Source organism: Dermatophagoides pteronyssinus, unplaced genomic scaffold, assembly GCF_027571235.1.
Source record: "Dermatophagoides pteronyssinus isolate colony J.1.1.1.1 unplaced genomic scaffold, Derpt_VIB-CSIC_2022.12 sq0005, whole genome shotgun sequence".
Taxonomy (NCBI): Eukaryota; Metazoa; Arthropoda; class Arachnida; order Sarcoptiformes; family Pyroglyphidae; genus Dermatophagoides; species Dermatophagoides pteronyssinus.
Window position 1 is genome coordinate 1,392,344 of NW_027461529.1, and position 18,911 is coordinate 1,411,254.

The window sequence follows — 18,911 nt, forward strand, 5'->3', positions numbered from 1 at the left end:
ATTCTATCCAAGTAAACAATTCCTGAATACAGTGGAAATAGTCAAATAATGCTTTTTTGTTTGTTTGTTTGTTTGTAAAATTCAAAAGTAACAAAACAATCTAATCAATAAACAAAACAAAAAAGAAATTTTTTTTTGTTGCACGTTTTTGTATTATGAATATATCCATATAATAATAATGAAAAAAGTAAAAGATTGGAATGATAATTAAAATGTTAATGTTGAAAAACATTCAATAACTGGAATAAAACACAACAGCAAGTGTAAAAGTGGGAAGAAAAAAACTTCACCAAATGTCCGTAAACAATTAATAAATTTACAATTTTAATGTAATTATAAATACAAAGAGAAAAAAAACGATTAATTTAATATTATTGATGAATTTTCTTTTTCCAAACATTCAATTCAAATTCCAAAACAAATTGAATAATATTTTAATCGTGTTTTTCATTTTGATTAACCTGTTGATTTAAAAACATTTTCCTACATAATCAATTCAAATACATTATGTTTATAGTTTTTGACTTTTCATAGGCCTTCATCATCATAATCATCATCATCATCATTAACACCCATCATCAACATCATTATTATAAAGTCTACCATTTCCGTAAACATAAAGATGATGGCTAAATCTTTTAATTGATGATTATTTCGATGATCATGAAATGAAAATAAATATATCATCAATGAATGTGAATGAATCACACAGCTGGTCAACAAATAATGATTTTCGATTCTTTTTTAACTGAAATGAAATAAATTGTATTTGTTTGAACACACGCTGAACCTCATTGTTTACAAAACAAAATTGAATAGAATTTTGCTGTTGATTTTGATTCCAAAAAAATAAAAAATGAATTTGAAAATGGAAAAAAAGTTACGATGAAAAATTGTCGACGGATATTATTTAGCTGGGAGGTCAAAATTTTGTTTTGTTTTTTTTCCTGTTTTTAACTAATAACAAAAAACAAAGATGATATAATCATCATTAACAATCGATTGAATAATAGGTCAATATCATCATCATTCATTCAGGTAATGTTATTCATTTACATTCATTTATTCCGTTACAAGTTGAATTCAAATCGAATCGAATAGTTTTCTCGATGAAATACAAGAGAAACAAATCAATGTTGAAAGTAAAAAAAAATCTGCCATTTTTTTCCATCTTCATCAAATGATGATAATGAATAAAGTAGCTACATGATGATGATGATGACCTTTTTGTCATGTTTCATTTTCCTTGTGTTTATTTATTTTTTTGGGTTAATTCGTTTGAATCCTATTTGTTTTGTCGTTTTTTGAATTAAATTTTTGGATTTTTGTTTTTGTTTTTTTTCTGCATTAATCATATCTTATTAAATTTAAGGCCTTATCGATTCAAATCTAATCCAATCAAATAATCAATGAATGTGATCAATCGATTGATCAATTCATTCATTTTATATCCTAAACAGATTAACAATATATCGATGACTGAAACATGTTCAAAATATTACCATCATCATCATTTTCAATTAGATTCATTGGATCATCTTTGTTTGTTTATTTATTATTATTTTTTTCTTCTGATATTTAATTATCATTTAATTAAATTAACTTAAATCATGCACACATAGAATCAATGACTTTTGTACATTTTTTTTTGTTATTGACTATAATCATCAACATTGAATAATATTTTTTTTTTTTTGCATTTCACGTAACTAATATTTTGTTGTATAATATTTGAATCCTGTTAGTTAAAGTGATCATTTTGTTCTTGATCGTTCACATTGCATTCACACGACATTGTTGTTTAGATGAATTTAAAAAATAAAAATAAAAAATAAATAAATTATACACGTATATATGTTGTTTACATCTTTTTGGCTTTTTTTTCGTTTTATTTTTTTACTGCTTTATCCTTTTTCCCTTACCGAGATCGATTTAAAATGTCCAAAATGACATAAAACAATGAAGAACATATACAATTTGACAGGTGAAACCAATTTCAAATTCATACTTTCTTCCTAGTTGTTTTTTTTCAAAATTGTACATTATTTTTGTTTTATTTGACATCAACGACAACATGGTTAAAATACTAAAATTTCGATGATAAATATCATTCGTAACGAATATCAATTTCTTTTTTTCAGTAAATCAAGAATACTCATAACAAAAGTTATCATCATATTTTTTATCAATCCTGTTAACAAATAATACTGTGAAATGATATTACTTTGAAACATTTTTTTTTGTTTGTTTGTTGGTTTGGTTGATGCAATCATTTACTAATGACAATTATATTTAAAAATCAAAATATTTAGAAAAAAATTGCCTGTTTTGAACAACAACAACAACAACAACAACAATAATTATTTGAAGGATGTTCAAATTATAATGTACATTGATTATGATGATTTGATTCATGCATTTTGTTTGTTTGTTTGTTTGTCCACATCCATATTCTATCATATAATTTTCAGATATTTTTCATGTTCGTTTGTTTGTTTGTTTTTTTTGTTTGACCACCAATTATAAAACGACACGAGTTCCAGTACATCATCATAATTATCGAACGAATGAACCACGAGTCACATCATTCATTCATTCATTCATTTTCATGATTATGAATGATGATCCATGTGATTAGATGACACTGGATGTTAGCTGATTTCGTTTTTTTTCATCTATTACATTTCATTTTATCAACACTCCAAATGTCTAATTGGTGATGATGTTTGACCGCAATGTTGATAATAATAATAATGATAATGATGGTCATGGTCAATTTAGACATTTGTAACAACTGACATTTGGTTATTGCTGTTGTCATCGATCATCAATGATCGGGTCATATCATGAATTTTGTTTTTGTTTTTTTGTTTATATATAGAACTCCACCTTTTAATGATAATGTCAGGTGTTGTCAATCAATTTGATCATGAACAGAAATTTATTTTTTATTTTGTTTTGATCAAATAATTATTAACAATCGTGATATAAACTAAATGTTATGGAAAAAAACTTTAATCATTTTATTCTTAATTTTTTTTTTGTTGTTGAATTTGTCTATTCTATTATTTTGGCCAAACACATGTCAATAATTTTGGATCAAATACGGTATTGTTTGGACAGGCTATAATATATTTTTCACCGTGTGCACATTCAATAAAATGATGGCGATCATTTTTACAGGGAAAAATTCCACCATTAGGAACTTTGGAACAATCAACATCATTATTATCTGGACGATGTGTTGTGGGTGAATCGGTATGATGATGTTTTGTTGTTTGAGGTTTTTGTGTTGTTGTTATAGTTTTGGATTCAAATTTTGATAAAATACGTGAAAAATCATAAGGTTTTTGTTCAACACAACTACAGAAAATTGCAGCCCAACCATGTTGACGATTTGGAGGACATGGACGATCACGGTTCATAGCCCAAAATGAAACTCGTGATAATCCATGTGTTAATGCATATTGAATAAGTTCTTCAAATGTTTGCTGTGTGAACAATTCACTTGGTTGATCTGTATGGCCATTCATTAATATCATTCCAATATGTTCGTATGTTTGTCGATCTGACCATTCCGTGTGAATAGATTTGAGTTGTCGATGGAATGCCTCCATAACACTGATTACCGAATTGACCATATTGTTGGCCATTGCTCCAAAGTCGAATGCCCTGTGAATCAAAACAAAGAAAATATCAAACATGGGAGAAAAATATAGTCAAAATGCTAATAATGATGATAATAATAATAATAATATCAGGACATAAACACAAACAAAGATCACGCGGAATAGGACACACATTGTGTAAATGAATAGATGATGAGATGAAACGATCATCATAATGTTAATGACAATGATGGGCAATGGCCGTTGGATTTTCACTATTATATTCATAGTGAAATATAACAAAAGTAAAAAAAAATCAAGGTGAGCTCATAATTTTTTTCCCATTCTGTTTGGCGACATCGTTTCATTTCAATTCATTTGTTTGATTTTTCAAAAAAAAATGAAAATTTTTGGAACAAGTGCAACAACAGTGAAAGTTTAAAGAACACACACACACACACACAATAATATACTTTGTGCGGTGTGTATAGACGAATAGGAAAAATAAACTTACATTATACCGTAAAGGTCAATTTCAGCTTGATGTTGGATTGCCAATTTGATTTCCTCTTTGCCAGCATCATTGATTCCGACTACTGTTGTTGGCAATGTCAATGAGACAAATATTTTTTTACCATTATGTTTAGCATTATTTTTCAATATTTTGATTGCTTCAAAACGACGTCGTTCATCTTCAACGTTACCTAAGCTATCACCTTCGATATCGAAATCAACATGTGTTAGCTGATATTTATCGATAACCAATTGATAAGCAGCAGCTAATTGTTCAGGAGTTTTACAAGCATGGCCCAATTCGGTGCCAAATGCACCGCCAAATGATATAGAAACATCACCACCTGCATGTCGGATTTTATTAACAATATTTACAATAAATGTATCTTCCGTGACCAAACGACTGCGTAGGCCATTCCATACTGGTACACAATCATGACTATCGGTTGGTGCCAATACAAATGCTAAAACAAAATGTTTAAGACCTGAATGGGCCAATATATCATCAATATTTTGTGCTTCTTCAAAAGGCATATAATATGGTACTGATCGAAATTCACTTGCCATAACGGTATTTTGATTGTTAAGAAAAATAACGGAAAAAATTGTCATGATCATAATCATTACCATATTTAAATTATGGTTATGATGACCATGAATATTATTAATTTTCAGCATTATAATTTTTATTCAATAACCGATGAATGTAAATAAATAATAATAATTATATAAATTTTTTTTTCAATTAAAAAAAATGATTTTTATAGCAATTTTAAATGAGGGAAATCATTAAAATCGATATAAATTTTTTATGGGCATAAATCATTTCAGAAATGTATTTAATAAAAATCTAATATAATCTTGAAAATAAGATTACAAAATCAATAATCCTTGATTGATGATAAATGTAAATGAATTAAATATTTTAATCAGACAATTCTAGAACCCAACTATCATCATGACTGGATTATGATAATCATAAAAGCAAAAACAATAAAACAATAATAATGGTTTCTTCAATTTTTTTTTATTGATCATATAATATCAAGCAAAGGCAACAACAAAATCAATAAATCCAATGATGAGCATCTCGAAACCAAAATGTCAAATCAATCGTTTCATAAAGATAATGCAGGATTTTGCCAATTAGGATTTTGAATGATTTTATTTTCATTAACAACAAATTGAATAGGCTTATCTTATCATTTGGAATTTATATCAAAAAAAAAAAAAAAATTAATATCATTAATTTTTGTTTCTTATTTTTTTCAAATGTTAGGTTAACAATATTAAATAGATTAGATGCACGAAAAACGGAAAAGCTGTATTGTTGTTGTTGAACATATAATTCAAGAAAAAAGATGAATCCTTCATCATTTCATGCTTATTTCAGTTGTCTTTTTTTCCATTGTCATTTTTTTCTCTGTTCTGGATCATAATTATCTTTTTTTTTTTAAATTTCTTATCTTAAGATTTCATTGTCTTCAACTTTGAATTTGAAAAAGAAAAGGAAAATAATAATTCTTACCAGATTAATATAGTTTTTTTTTATAATTCCATTGTTCATTAAGTATTGAATGAATTGGTGTGGTCAACAACACAAATGATGTTTTGATAACCTGTTGTTTCAATATGCATGTGGGCATATTGATAAATCAAACAATTAATCAATCAGTCAATTGGCAATTGTTATATTCATTTCAATCAGTTGTTTTTTTTTCATACGCATAAGTAACAACATAAACATTTAAAATCCAGAAAAAAACAATCAAATTTGAAAATCAATCAAATTAATTAAACGGAATTTATTACCGAAAAACATATTGTTACCAAATGGTACAGAATTTAAACATGTAATAAAAAAAAGGAGAAGGAAAAGCTAAAGTTAAATTAATCAAAATTTCTAATTAATTTCAGGATCATCGATTTCATATTGATTGGAAAAAAATAAAGATTTTCCCATTAATCTCATCATTATCACACACATATATGGTGTTTTTAGTGTTGTTCAGGTACATTTTTTTTGATTGAACTAGATAATCAATGATTGTATTTAATCGATTTGATTCTATTGTAATCAATTCACACACTTACACACACATACAATCATGATGATGATGGGAATTTTATTTTTCAATCATCTCGAATGAATGATCGTTTTTTCTGTTGTTGGATACCGAAAGGGAAAAGAAAATCGCACGAAACAAAACAAAGGAGAAAAAAAAATTAGAAAACGAATAGCAAATTTTTTTTTAGATCAATTTCTTTTAAAATATAAATTTTTTTATTCACAATCATTATCAATGATTACGGTATTGTTTTTTTTGAAATGAGAAAAAAATATATTTATATATAAAATGATAATGATAATAATAATAATGAATTCACAAAATTAATAAATTGAAAAAATAAAACTGAAACGAAAATGATCATCATTATTATTATGAATGTGAATTGGTGATGTATTCCGAACAAAACAATAAACACAGCAACAATGTTCTAATGTCAATGATCAAAATGAGATCAAGGCCATTCGATTGATAATCATCAATTTTTTTTTCAAAGATAATTGTCAATTTTTTTTTGGGGTTATCGATTTCCTAACGATAAATTTGGGTGTGTTTGTATTTTTTTCAAGTCCAAATATCTTGTACAAATCGACCATTCTGTTGCAATTGTTTTAGATATTTCATTGCTTCGGATGTTTGTTTCATATTATTATTATTAATTATTGTTTTTGATGAATAATTATTAAATAATTTATCATCTTTTTGTTCATTATGATTTTCAAAATGATATCTAGTAAGAATGTCACAGAATGCTTGTTTAATATCAGAAGTAATTAATTTCCAATTACCACAAATATAAATAATAGCATTATGATTGATAATCAAATCGGTTAATTCTTCACCATGTATACGTATTAATTGATCAACATGTTTGATAATGCTTTTCTGTGAATCTGTTTCATTTTCCAAATTTTGTTGTTGTCCATTAAAGTTGTTGTAATGTTCACTACTTGTTGATCTTGACTGTGTCGAAACATTCTCTTCACTTTCATTATGATTATTATTATTTATCGACATCGACATTTTGGCCATACAGCATAGATTAATTTGTGATTCGATTTCAAATTTCAATAAATCAATAAAATTTGCTCGACTAAAGCATAGACATAGATGATTTATTAGTGAAGGTTGATTTTTATACAATGAAATTATACGATCCGAATAGGCAAAATCTTGATAAGGATGGCGGCAACCAAATATAAAGAAAATTTCACTTGATAATTTTGAATAATCCAAAACATTCATTAATGTATCGTTTGATGAATGATCATTATTATGATTATGATGATTTTCAATGTCATTGTTTTGTTTATTATCAGAGGAAAGGATATCTTGTAGTAATTCGAAATAGGTTAAAAATGGTGTGACACCAGTTCCGGTTGATATCAAAATAAGTGGCCTTTTTAATGATAATTCACGTGGTATCATACGAAATGTTTTATTGAGTCTTTGAAATAAATAAACTGGAAATGATATAGATTGATATAATGTAACATCTTGATTATCGAATATATTGCCATTTATGACATTTTCATGAATTAATTCGATTGTTTTCCAAACATTTGAACACATAAGATCGGCTTGAAAATTTTCCGGTAAAAAATCGTAATGCTAAAAAAAACAAAAAACAAAATAGATTTTTAATTGTTTAAATTTTAAAAATTGAAGAAAAAACTTACGCGAAAAAATTTACCAGAAAACAATCCTAGCAAGTTTTCGGATGTTCGCATAAATGTGTGTGAGAAATTTGTAGAAACGGAAAACATTATTTTAAATTTACACTTATAAAGGGTGTCAATCAATGTTGTTGATGATAGATTATTATCATCATGATGATTATTATTAAGACTAGCATCAAAATTCTGTTTAAAAATTTTTGGTAAACTTGATGCACTAAAATAACGAGGCTTTGCGGTGATTAAATAAGCAAAAAATACATCAATAGGCGGATGACAAGTGTCAAACAAACGTAATATATCACAAATGGTAATGCTTTGGCCAAGTATTAGCTTTTGATATTCTATATTTCCTTGTTTACTACTCAACTCTAATAATCTACGTCTTTGTTGTTCATCGGTTGTGTATTGAGCCAGATGGCATAATGTAGCTTTTTTCGGTATCGTACGAAGATCAACACCATAAAATAGATATGGTAATAATTCAACAATAATATTCTGTATTTTTAAAAAAATGAGATAATAAAATATTATTTCTATTCCATTGATTTTTTCCATACCTTATCATTTAATACAACAAACACTTGTTTTTTATTGCCCTTAAAATAATCCCAAAGCAAAATTGAGTCATCATCATCATCGTCATCATTATCACCAAAATCGGAACATTTAACTTTGATCGATCGTATCACTTGATAGACATCAATCAATAAATTTGCACTATAGAATCCAAATGAATCACCGGGTATGAACCAATCATTTTGTTCATATGGTTGAAATAATTCATATTCAACATCACATTCAATAAGAGTTTTTCGTCGATGGCAACAAGTTGTCAATGATGAGTCATCATTTGCTAAAAAAAATAGCAGAAAAATTATTGTGAAATAACTGAGACATTCAATTCTTTTATACTTACAAAGAATTTTAGACAAATTGACTTGTCCAACATACAATGAACTATCCGTATTATTGAGTTTATTTGTAAGAAAATTTTTTATAGAATTTATCGATGTTCCAGCAGAATAGAATGGAAGTTGTTCGAGATTTTTTTGACTATAAATGAAGCGACTATATAAATTATTTTCTTTTGTTGATATGAGTGGAATTTTGGGGAGATTCAATTGTTCAATATCAACTATTGATTCCAATTGAGCGGAAGGTTCGACCAATTGTCGGCAAATATCACTCAAGTTACATTTGTCAGAACTGGTCAATGATATACATGATGATACTACTGGTCGATTAATGTTCATTATATCTTGATTACTATCGATGACCTTTTCAATATCATCAATATGATTAATTGAGTTTTTATCCGTTATGGTTAAATTAATTTTCTCGTTTGGTTCGTTGACGAAAGTGGCCGAATCAATTAAATTGTCTTTTGCATCTGATGTATTGATCATCAATGATTCAGAGAAATGGTCTTTTTCACATTTATCGTTTGAATGGGAACAATTATTATTCGTCACGTTTAATTTCTCAAAATGTTGCACGATTGTTGCAATCAATTTTTCAATGAATGGCTCGGTGACTAATTCTAATCCGACTGCATCATCAGCAAAAGCTATTTTGGTTGAACAAATGAAAAAAAAAATAGAATACAAAAATGTCAATTGTAATAGTTAACAAAAATCAATTATATAGAATCAATGATGATGATGATGATCGTGACAAACAAACCTGGTGTAATATATGATATCGCTCCCAATTCGTCGAACAATTTGTTCAATTGTTTGGAAAAATTGGCAAAATTATCGTAGTTTGTATCGCCAAGGCCCAACAATGCATAGGTTAAATGATTGAATTCTGTTAGTTGTTTTTCTCGTTTTAAACGTCGTAGCCATCGAAAGAATTTTGTTGCCTTATCGGGTGGATCACCTTGTCCAGTGGTCGATGCAACAATAATCAATAAATTTTTATTATTATAAGAATGACGCACACAACAAAAATCGGAATCAGATGATGATGATGATGATGATGAATTTGTTGTTTTTATATTATTATCTATTTTCCAAAAATCAGTTATCAATTTATCATAATCACTAATACAATAACGTTGTAGATAATTGTCAATATTAAAATCTGTCCAATTTGAAACATATTGATTAATTGAATCATATAATTGATCATAAATTATTTTTGAAATGCTTTCCGCTTGGCCTGTTTGTGATGCATATAGAATTCGTATTTTATTCAAATTTATAATGTTTAAATCTTGTTGATCGATTTGGTTGTTGCCGTTGTCATCATTATTATTATTGTTTGATTTACTGGATGACATAATTCAGGAAAAGAAAATTTTGAACATTCGTAAATGATGAATGAATATAGTAAAAAAAAAATTTTATATATAAAGGACAAAATGGTTGTTCATGAAGGGATAATAATAAAATGAAATAATGAAATTTACTACATGGAAAAACCGAATCTAAATACATTAGGATTAATCGTGCAAATTTTCATACAAAACAAAATCATTATAATCAACCAAAAGCAAATGATGCAAAATGATGATGATGATGATGATGATAATAACTACTATTTAGCAATAATGTGCAGTATGCCGAAAGCAAATATCAGTGAGGAAAAAAATGATATGAAAATATATCGATCGATGATCAAAATCAAATAAAAAGATTATGCATAATGATAAAGCTCGAACTATATGGTGTTTAATGAATCAAAAACAAAGAAAGAAAAAAAAAGCTGTAAGGATCGTCGACTTTACTTTTGTTTGTTATAAGAGAATTTGATTGTTTTTTTTATGAAACAAATACGTTGTTCATTTATCTTCGGGTTTTCTTTTTTGAATTGTTAAATTTCATTTTTATTTTGTACGAATTGATTAATTTTTCTTCTTTTTTTATCATTAAAACAATTTATATTATGATGATGAACATTTTCGAAGAAAATCAAAAAATCAATTTGATTACATCATTCAAATCAATTTGATCAACAAGTGATAAAGATTTCTTTTTTTGCATTGCATAGATAAAATGAAGAAGAAAAAGAAGAAACATACACACACAAACAAAAAAAACATATATAATGAAACTGAATAAATTTGAATTTCATTCAAGACAAGAAAAACAGAATCGAAATAGAATTAAGCGCATTCTCGCTGTGATACACAGAATTTTAGAGTGAAAAAATAAATAAATGCGCAATTTGTACAACAAACGAAAACACGAATCAATCATTTACACAATGATGAAATTGATGAATATTCTTTGTAATCGTTTTTTTTTAATTTCAAAATTCTTCTCCAAAATATATTATGAATAAAGAATTCGATTCTTATTTGTTTTAAATTTTGTTTGATTGGGCCCAATATTGGTAATTGAATTTTTTGTTTTTGTCAGCTCAACAACACCATGCTCAAAACACGCACATTTATATAAACAAAACAAAACAAATACAACGCGTACCACACAGGCGCTGTAAACGAAAAAGAAGTAATAATAAAAAAAACGCATGATCATTCTTGAGAAAACACACACGCACTGTAATACCATACAAAACACACACACACTGTTTGCAATGGATCTTTGCGAATATTCATATGCAATACACTTTCGGAAAGTTCTTTTGTATAATGCACATTCATTATCATATAAAAAAAAATTTCATTAGCTAAAAATGAATTTAATTTCTTTTTCTTTAGTTTATGAATCATATGAGAAATGAAATGCATATATTCATTGTTATATGGAACAAATCAGAAAGAAAAAAAACGAATTAGGAATCATTTATATGTACAACCATAAATTTGAAATATGGATTATTATTATTATTATTATTTGTTTTCTACTGATTCTTTGTTTTTGAGAATATTTTTATTATTCAATCAGCATAATAATCTTTTTTGTGTGGCTAGAATTTTGTAATAATTTAATTTTTGTTATGATTTTTATGATGATTTCCCTATTGTGTATTATAATGATATCGACATATTTCTTTGAAATTTTATTCTTGATTTTGCCAATAATAACAACTTTTATCCAAAAATATTGCTCACATTAGAAAAATACTCTATTAGTTTAATGTATTAGTGAAACAGTAGCGCCACATATGGATAAAATCCTTTCATGGATTGAATAATGATTTTTTAAATTAGAGTTAACGAAAATAATATTCATTATTTGAATTGAATAAAACGAAAACGAAAAAAAGCCATTTTTCTCATTCATAATCCAAAAATCATGAAACATTCTCATTAATGATTTTTGGTTGGTTGTTGTTGTTGATTATGATTGCCAATTTGATTATATCGATCAATACCATTATTATTATTATAGAATATTTATGGTTTTGATTACCAATCATACATGATCATCAAAGGTCAAACAAGAAACAAAACAAAAACATTACAACGAACAAACGGATAGTATTCATCAGAAAAAAGAAAAAATTATTATTTTTAGGTAAAATGTTCGTATGAATAAATGAATGAAACAACGGTCATCGAACGGTCAAATCGAATACAAAAAAAAAATTGTACGAACAAGAAGAACTTGAACTTTCAGGTCGATCGGATAGCAAAAGAGAGAGAGAGAGAGAGAGAGAGAGAGAGAGAGAGAGAGAGAGAGAGTTCATCCTATGGATGAATATTTTCGATTATTTTGTTTTTCTCGGACAACAACAAGTATTATCTATATAAATATAGACGCCAATAAAAAAAAATTTTTTCGTATAAATTACTGAAAGAAAAAAAACAGAAAGGTCTGGTTTTGATCTTCTTCGTTTCAATCAAACAACTTTTTTTTTGGTGTGTCCAACAATCAAGTTTGTTGGATCAATAACACTGAACAAAAGCCAACAATTTTGAAAAAAAATTATTATTATTATTACCAAAAAAAAGTAGTGTATGTGTGAATTTATCATCAAGATTTAACATCCTTATGCCAATGTAGAAATTCTTGATTTGGAATCTCTATGTATTATCAATATAATATTCAATCATCATCGATCATAATTGTCAATATGAATTTCATACAATCTACAAACCAGTCGACTAACATTGACATCTAATTGCGTAAAAAACGAAAAAAGAAGACAACAAGAAAAACAACAATCATTACCCTTTACACACCTATACGAGATACCCTTTTAAAAAAATTACTTCTTTCCAAAAAAAAATTGACTATAAAAACTCTGTAGAAACGTGAGAGAAAAATTCATTTTGTTTTTCAATCACAAAATCTTTCGATTGGATTTTTTTTTCTTCTTCTTCACAAGAATCAATGTAAGTTTATCATATTATTGTTTTCAATAATGAAAACGACAAAAATTGAATACTTTTTTTTGTTATTAATAGAAAAAAATTAATTTCTTTTTGTCTTTTTCATTATTTTCGCATCCAAAAAAACATCAATTACCATCATCATCATCATCATCGTATTTGACATTTTGATTGAATACAACGACAATTATAATTACAACATTGAAAAAACAATAATATAATTGTACACCCACGTCCACCTACTACACAACAACAACAATGTTAATCATCAAATAGCATCATTGTTGGTTTTTTTTCATCGTTCTTCGTTTTTTTAATCAAAAACGTTAAAGAATAAAAAGAAAATTCTTGAAACAAATACTAATATAGTAGGAAAAACGCAAATGTGTTTTTTTTTGTTTGTTGTCAAATTTAATTTTATTCATAGTTTTGCTTCAATGATTTTTGGATCAATAATAAGTAAATGAATATTCCATTCAATCTTTTTTTTTCATGTTTTTTTTCTCTGTGATTTTCATTTTCTAATTTTATTTTATTGCATTTTTTGTTGTTGTTTTTGTGGTTATTGAAAAAACAGAAGATCAAACAAACAAACAAACAAAAAAGATGCAATTTACTATTATTATATAAATTATTCATCAACAACAACAAAAATTCAATAAACATTTATCACCTCAAGCATACACAAAAAAAGACAATTGTTCTTTGTTTGTTTTGTTTTGTTTTTTTTGTTCGTTGACCAAAACGAAATTCTTTGTGAAGTTTAATTTATTTTGGATTGTTCATCATCATCATACATTACCACATTATTTACAACATTTGAATGAACAACCACCACCAACAATCATCGTTATTATCAATTTGAAATTAAAAAAAAACAAAATTGTTGTTGTTGTTGAAAAAAAACAACAAAGATTTTCTGTTCATCATAAACATTATCTTGTTGTTATTATTGATGATGATGTTTTTTCTCTCTCTGTTTAATCACAAATACTATTGAAAAACTTGAATATAGAATTTATGTTATCCATTTCTTATTTCCAAAAAAAATCTTGTTTGAAAAATTTTTCATTTGAATCGTCATCAATGTTATATTTTCTGTCACCCTCTTGCATTGTGAAAATCATTTATCAGCGATCATCATCGTCATCATAAGTTTGTTTCGAATTAATTAGAAAAAAAGAACTTTTTAAATTTAAAAAGCAAAACACTTTTATAATTAAGTTTCGACAAGGTTACCCGATCATAATATTTTGAGTAAAAAACAGAGTGTGAGAGTTATTTTTTTAATTAAACAAAGAGTTTCTGAAACAAAATGGAAAAATTATTCATTCAAATCATCTTGATTTGGTCATCGGTGATTATGATGATAAATGCGACAAAAACGGTGAAAAATGTTGCCATTGTTCGTGAAAAACGTTCATCATTATTACCAACAACAACGACATTGCCTTCATCATCATCATCATCATCATCAATGTCCTTGGAAAATCTTAATATCAATAATAATGGTATTTCAGCAATTTCTCCAGCTACATCATTAACAATTGGTTCATTTTATCGACCATTTACAACAACATCAATGATGTCCACATTGGTTCCATATATTCCACATCAGAATATTTATCCAATTCCATATCAATCATCATCATTATCATCAATGCAGCCATCAGCCATTTCATTGTATGCATCACCATTGATCACAACATTACAATGGAATCCACAGCGTAATCCAATTGCATTCACGGCTACTATGCCAATTTTTGCACATTATATTACAACAACAACTGCCAACAATCATCCATATAATGTTGCTAATATTGATAAAAATATGTTTCAAAAACGAATCGATAATTCATCATCAAACGATAATAATAACAATAATGATCAATCTGTTCCATGTAAAACTTCTTCTTTTCCAATATCATCATCATCATCACAGGCAATAAATCGACCATTAGCATCATCGGAAACTTATCCCGTTTATGTATTACCACCAAAAGATTTTCAACCAATTATTTATCAACAACCGAGTTCATTGGCTAGTTTTTTTACACCATTACCATTAATCTATCAACAACAGAACAAATTGGATAGAATTCCTGAAGAGGTTTGGTATGATATCAGTACTAATAGTGAGAAAAATTTAAAATCAAGCATAACGAAATCAAATCAAATCGATAAAATTGAACAATTTGATAAGAATAAAATAACATTAATACCAGTTGATGAAGCTAATTTTGATAATATACCATTGTTGGAAGCATCGGCATCAACAGTTAAACAAGTTAATAGTGCCAATGACACCATCATTGTAGCTAAAAACAACGTCGATAATGATAAAATCGATAAAAGTAGTTATCCAACTATAGACATTGCAATCAATCCATATAGTAGCAGGTCAAATGATGTTAGTGGAAATCCCGCTACTATCATAAATCTTGATAAATCAAGAAAAACGACATCCTTAACATTTTCTTCAAATATAAATAAAAGTAACAACAACATTAATCAACTACAAAATGAACAACGATGGCCATATAAAACAAAATTACCTGTCGGTTTATCCAGTTTCTTTTTAGGCGGTACACGTGGAGTAAGTGGACGTCATTGGAATTTACCATCAAATATACAAAAACAATTAGAATTTATGCCAAATTTAATTCCATCGATAATATCTAATAATGAATATTATCCCGATCAATCGATAACTGATCCAATTGTTGATAAAAATGAACATCCAGAACCAGAAAAAGAAGATACTGATTATGATAATCAACATTCAAAAACGATAACAAAAAATCTATTCAATATGAATACTGTTGTCGACAGGGAAGAAGATCTTGATGCACAGGAAAGTAAAATCATCATAACAATGCCTCAAAAAAGATAGAACGAAGATTCAAATTAAAATCCATTGAAAACAAAGCAAAACATATTCCAATAATAAATATCTTCTCACTGGCAATACAAAATCATCATTTTGATTACATTTTGATTCTAATAATATTTGAAAATCACACACAAACACAATTACACATTACACTTAGATCTCTTTATTTCTTTGGAAAATTTTCTATCATTATTTTAATTTTGTGGGACAATAATAATAATTTGGTAATTTGATATTTTTTTTTAATATTTGACAAAAAAAAACCAAAACGAAAAAAAAGATTCAATAAAATTTATTTTTGAAAAAATTAAAAAAAGAGAGACATATTTATTAAAATCATATACAAAACTACTACATCGAAGATGAAAATTCCAATTGGAACAAAATGGAAATGAAGGGGGAAAAAATACTCTAAATTCGAAATAAATTAAACAATTTTCATTTGTTTTGAAACTTTAATTCTATTTTTTTGCTCCATTCAAATGTTTTCATTCGTTTACGTCGATCCTGTTGATGTTACGTTCATACGAGCAGTTTCAAGATCATCAATATTATTATAACTATAAGGATGAGAAGAAAAAAAACAAAATGAAAATTTAAATATGAAAAAAATACAAATAAAATGAAAATAATAATTTCAACTTACCCACAACATTTTGATGATAAAAAACAGCACATAACATTACGACCGGAATAGGTATCGATACCATCGCATATATCGCATGCAGTTGTTTTAGCTTTCCAAAATATAAATGCATCAGCCTTTTCGATAAACATTGTTGTTGATAATAATAATAGAATATAACAGATTAACATTATCCATAATGAACGATAATAATGTACGATAGCAAATTGATGATTGAAATATTTTCGAATAAAAAATTCTAAAGCCATTTTTGTTGTTGTTGTTGCAGTTGTGATTTTTTTTCTCAGGATTTAACAAATTTTCAATCCTTCACACACACACACGCACACCACCATAAACACAAACAGAACCAAAATTCAAATACGATTCGTTCTTACGTAACAAAAATTGTAAATTAAATTTGATTTGTTATTGTGATCAATTGTGATTGTCGATCATAAATGAACTTTTTTTTGTGGATTTATCTCGTAAAAAATCGATGGTTTTACCATGAATAAATCATCAATGTATGTGAATAATGAAAACTATACACACTTTGTATTTGTGTGTCAACACCTGGATTTTTATCAAACTAAATTTAAGTCCAAACCGATATGAAGATGCGGGAAAAATAAATAGAATCAAATACGAAACGCCTATAGGTATTCTCTTTTTTTCTTATTTCTTTTCAAAAAAAAAGTCCATTATCTTATACAGTTTTATTTCTCTTTCATTCATTTTATCTCGATCAATCATTAATTCTCATGAATAGATGACCTTATTCAAAAAAAAAAAAAAAAATAAAATGAAATGAAATGAACCGAAAATCATCAAAATAACCGTATGTATAAAGAGTGTCGATCCTGATTCAAAATTTCTAATGAAACCTCTCGCTTTCTTTCATTCTCTTTTAAAAGTCAATAACTTTCCCTTTTTTTCCATTTCTCTTTTTTTTTCTCAAACTTTTACTTACCAGATTTTGTTTTTCACTAAAAAACATCATTCAACAACAAAAAAAAATATTGACATTCTAATTTTAATGAAAAATAAAAGTAAATTTTCGTTTTTTGATTACTGATTTTTCTCACCTGTTGTTGTCATTTTTTGTTTTTGTTGTTGTCATCGATGATAAATGATCATCATCAACAACAACAACAAAAAAAACTTCTAAAAATAAAATAAATTCATAAAAAAATGTTCGATGTTTAATCCATTTTCTCGCTCACTACATCTTCCACCGTTTTTTCCCCTCTCCATCACACGTAATAAAATGAAAGAGAAATTGGAAGCAAAAAAATAAAATGAAAAATTGGACCAACAACAACAGCAGCATATTTTACACTCTGGTCAATCATCTTTTTGTTTGTCCATTTCTTTGGTTCATTAGCCAGTTTATTTTATTTATTCATTCGGGTTATTTGTTGTTGTTGTTTCAAGAAAAACAACAACAAAATTGTTCGAGAAATTTTTTTTTTTGTTGTGTTTATTATTTTCCTAAACCTAAAAATAGATCATTCAATGGATCAACATTTATTTATTTGAAATAAAATGGCAGAAAGATGATGATAAGTGAAAGAAAGAGAAATGGAAAAATCAATCTTCTGTAACCAAAGTAACAGAAAATCCAATATATATGAAATATTGATATGGCCACCTCTCTCACTTCCCTCCTTCTCTCAACACACACACATACAAAAAATCATCATGCAAGTCTATTTTTAATTATCGATGAACCATTTTATTTTTTTTGTCTGAACATTATTATGTATCGAATGTGAAAAAAATGATTTACAATTCAAATCATCATGTTGAAGGTTTTGGAACTTAGTTGAAACACCAAAAAATAAATAAAGGATATTTGTTGAACAAAATGAAAAATTTGATTATTCTGTACCCTTTTTTTGTATCCGGTTTCTAGATCAAAATGTTAATAATCAAAATAGCAAATTTAATATGGATTGTGTTTATAATACATAATTTCTAGTTTCTATAATAACAACAATAATAAATGGCCATGAGAGATTATCAGTAAATACTTATTTTTTGTTGTTGTTGTTGTTTGATTAGAATGATGACAATTTATAAAAATATTATATTTTATATATTTTGACTACTATAGTGATTTACTATTTAGATAGATTTTTGATGATTATCCATAAAATAATCCATAGTAACCAATGGATATCTGATGTTTATAATTTATAATATAAACGTTTTTTCTTTTTTCTTTTGGTTACTAGGTGAGGTTGTTGAAACCAGGAGGACAATTTTACCAGTTG

At 26.8% G+C, this 18,911-nt stretch overlaps 4 protein-coding genes across 4 annotated transcripts; 1 reads left to right on the forward strand and 3 right to left on the reverse strand.

Annotated features, from left to right (window-relative positions):
- Positions 1-2,904: 2,904 nt before the first annotated feature.
- Positions 2,905-4,861, reverse strand: LOC113789867 (chitinase-like). Its single transcript, XM_027339459.2, has 2 exons — positions 4,123-4,861; positions 2,905-3,672 (listed from the first exon to the last, which is right to left on the reverse strand). The coding sequence occupies exons 1-2, from the start codon at positions 4,797-4,799 to the stop codon at positions 3,066-3,068; spliced, it is 1,284 nt and encodes a 427-aa protein (XP_027195260.1). The 5' UTR covers positions 4,800-4,861; the 3' UTR covers positions 2,905-3,065.
- A 1,566-nt stretch (positions 4,862-6,427) lies between these two features.
- LOC113789801 (methionine synthase reductase-like) lies at positions 6,428-10,293 on the reverse strand. Its single transcript, XM_027339384.2, has 5 exons — positions 9,553-10,293; positions 8,786-9,436; positions 8,427-8,722; positions 7,870-8,364; positions 6,428-7,801 (listed from the first exon to the last, which is right to left on the reverse strand). Exons 1-5 carry the CDS (start codon positions 10,151-10,153, stop codon positions 6,755-6,757), a joined length of 3,090 nt encoding a protein of 1,029 aa, XP_027195185.2. The 5' UTR covers positions 10,154-10,293; the 3' UTR covers positions 6,428-6,754.
- A 2,481-nt stretch (positions 10,294-12,774) lies between these two features.
- Positions 12,775-16,027, forward strand: LOC113789864 (uncharacterized). The gene is made up of 2 exons (XM_075820122.1): positions 12,775-13,117; positions 13,391-16,027. Exon 2 carries the CDS (start codon positions 14,430-14,432, stop codon positions 16,005-16,007), a length of 1,578 nt encoding a protein of 525 aa, XP_075676237.1. The 5' UTR covers positions 12,775-13,117; positions 13,391-14,429; the 3' UTR covers positions 16,008-16,027.
- Positions 16,028-16,154: 127 nt separating this feature from the next.
- LOC113789785 (uncharacterized) lies at positions 16,155-17,381 on the reverse strand. Its single transcript, XM_027339364.2, has 2 exons — positions 16,654-17,381; positions 16,155-16,567 (listed from the first exon to the last, which is right to left on the reverse strand). Exons 1-2 carry the CDS (start codon positions 16,899-16,901, stop codon positions 16,504-16,506), a joined length of 312 nt encoding a protein of 103 aa, XP_027195165.1. The 5' UTR covers positions 16,902-17,381; the 3' UTR covers positions 16,155-16,503.
- Positions 17,382-18,911: the final 1,530 nt, after the last annotated feature.

What these genes read in the sequence shown, in the direction of transcription:
- LOC113789867 (XM_027339459.2), bottom strand. Translation starts at nt 4,799, where the DNA reads ATGCTGAAAATTAATAATATTCATGGTCATCATAACCATAATTTAAAT. An exon ending in ATTGACCTTTACGGTATAAT is followed by an intron (nt 3,673 to 4,122) that starts GTAAGTTTATTT and finishes TTTGATTCACAG; the next exon opens with GGCATTCGACTTTGGAGCAA.
- LOC113789864 (XM_075820122.1), top strand. Translation starts at nt 14,430, where the DNA reads ATGGAAAAATTATTCATTCAAATCATCTTGATTTGGTCATCGGTGATT.
- LOC113789785 (XM_027339364.2), bottom strand. Translation starts at nt 16,901, where the DNA reads ATGGCTTTAGAATTTTTTATTCGAAAATATTTCAATCATCAATTTGCT. An exon ending in TTATCATCAAAATGTTGTGG is followed by an intron (nt 16,568 to 16,653) that starts GTAAGTTGAAAT and finishes TCATCCTTATAG; the next exon opens with TTATAATAATATTGATGATC.
- LOC113789801 (XM_027339384.2), bottom strand. Translation starts at nt 10,153, where the DNA reads ATGTCATCCAGTAAATCAAACAATAATAATAATGATGACAACGGCAAC. An exon ending in GATATCATATATTACACCAG is followed by an intron (nt 9,437 to 9,552) that starts GTTTGTTTGTCA and finishes CAACCAAAATAG; the next exon opens with CTTTTGCTGATGATGCAGTC. An exon ending in CAATTTGTCTAAAATTCTTT is followed by an intron (nt 8,723 to 8,785) that starts GTAAGTATAAAA and finishes TATTTTTTTTAG; the next exon opens with CAAATGATGACTCATCATTG.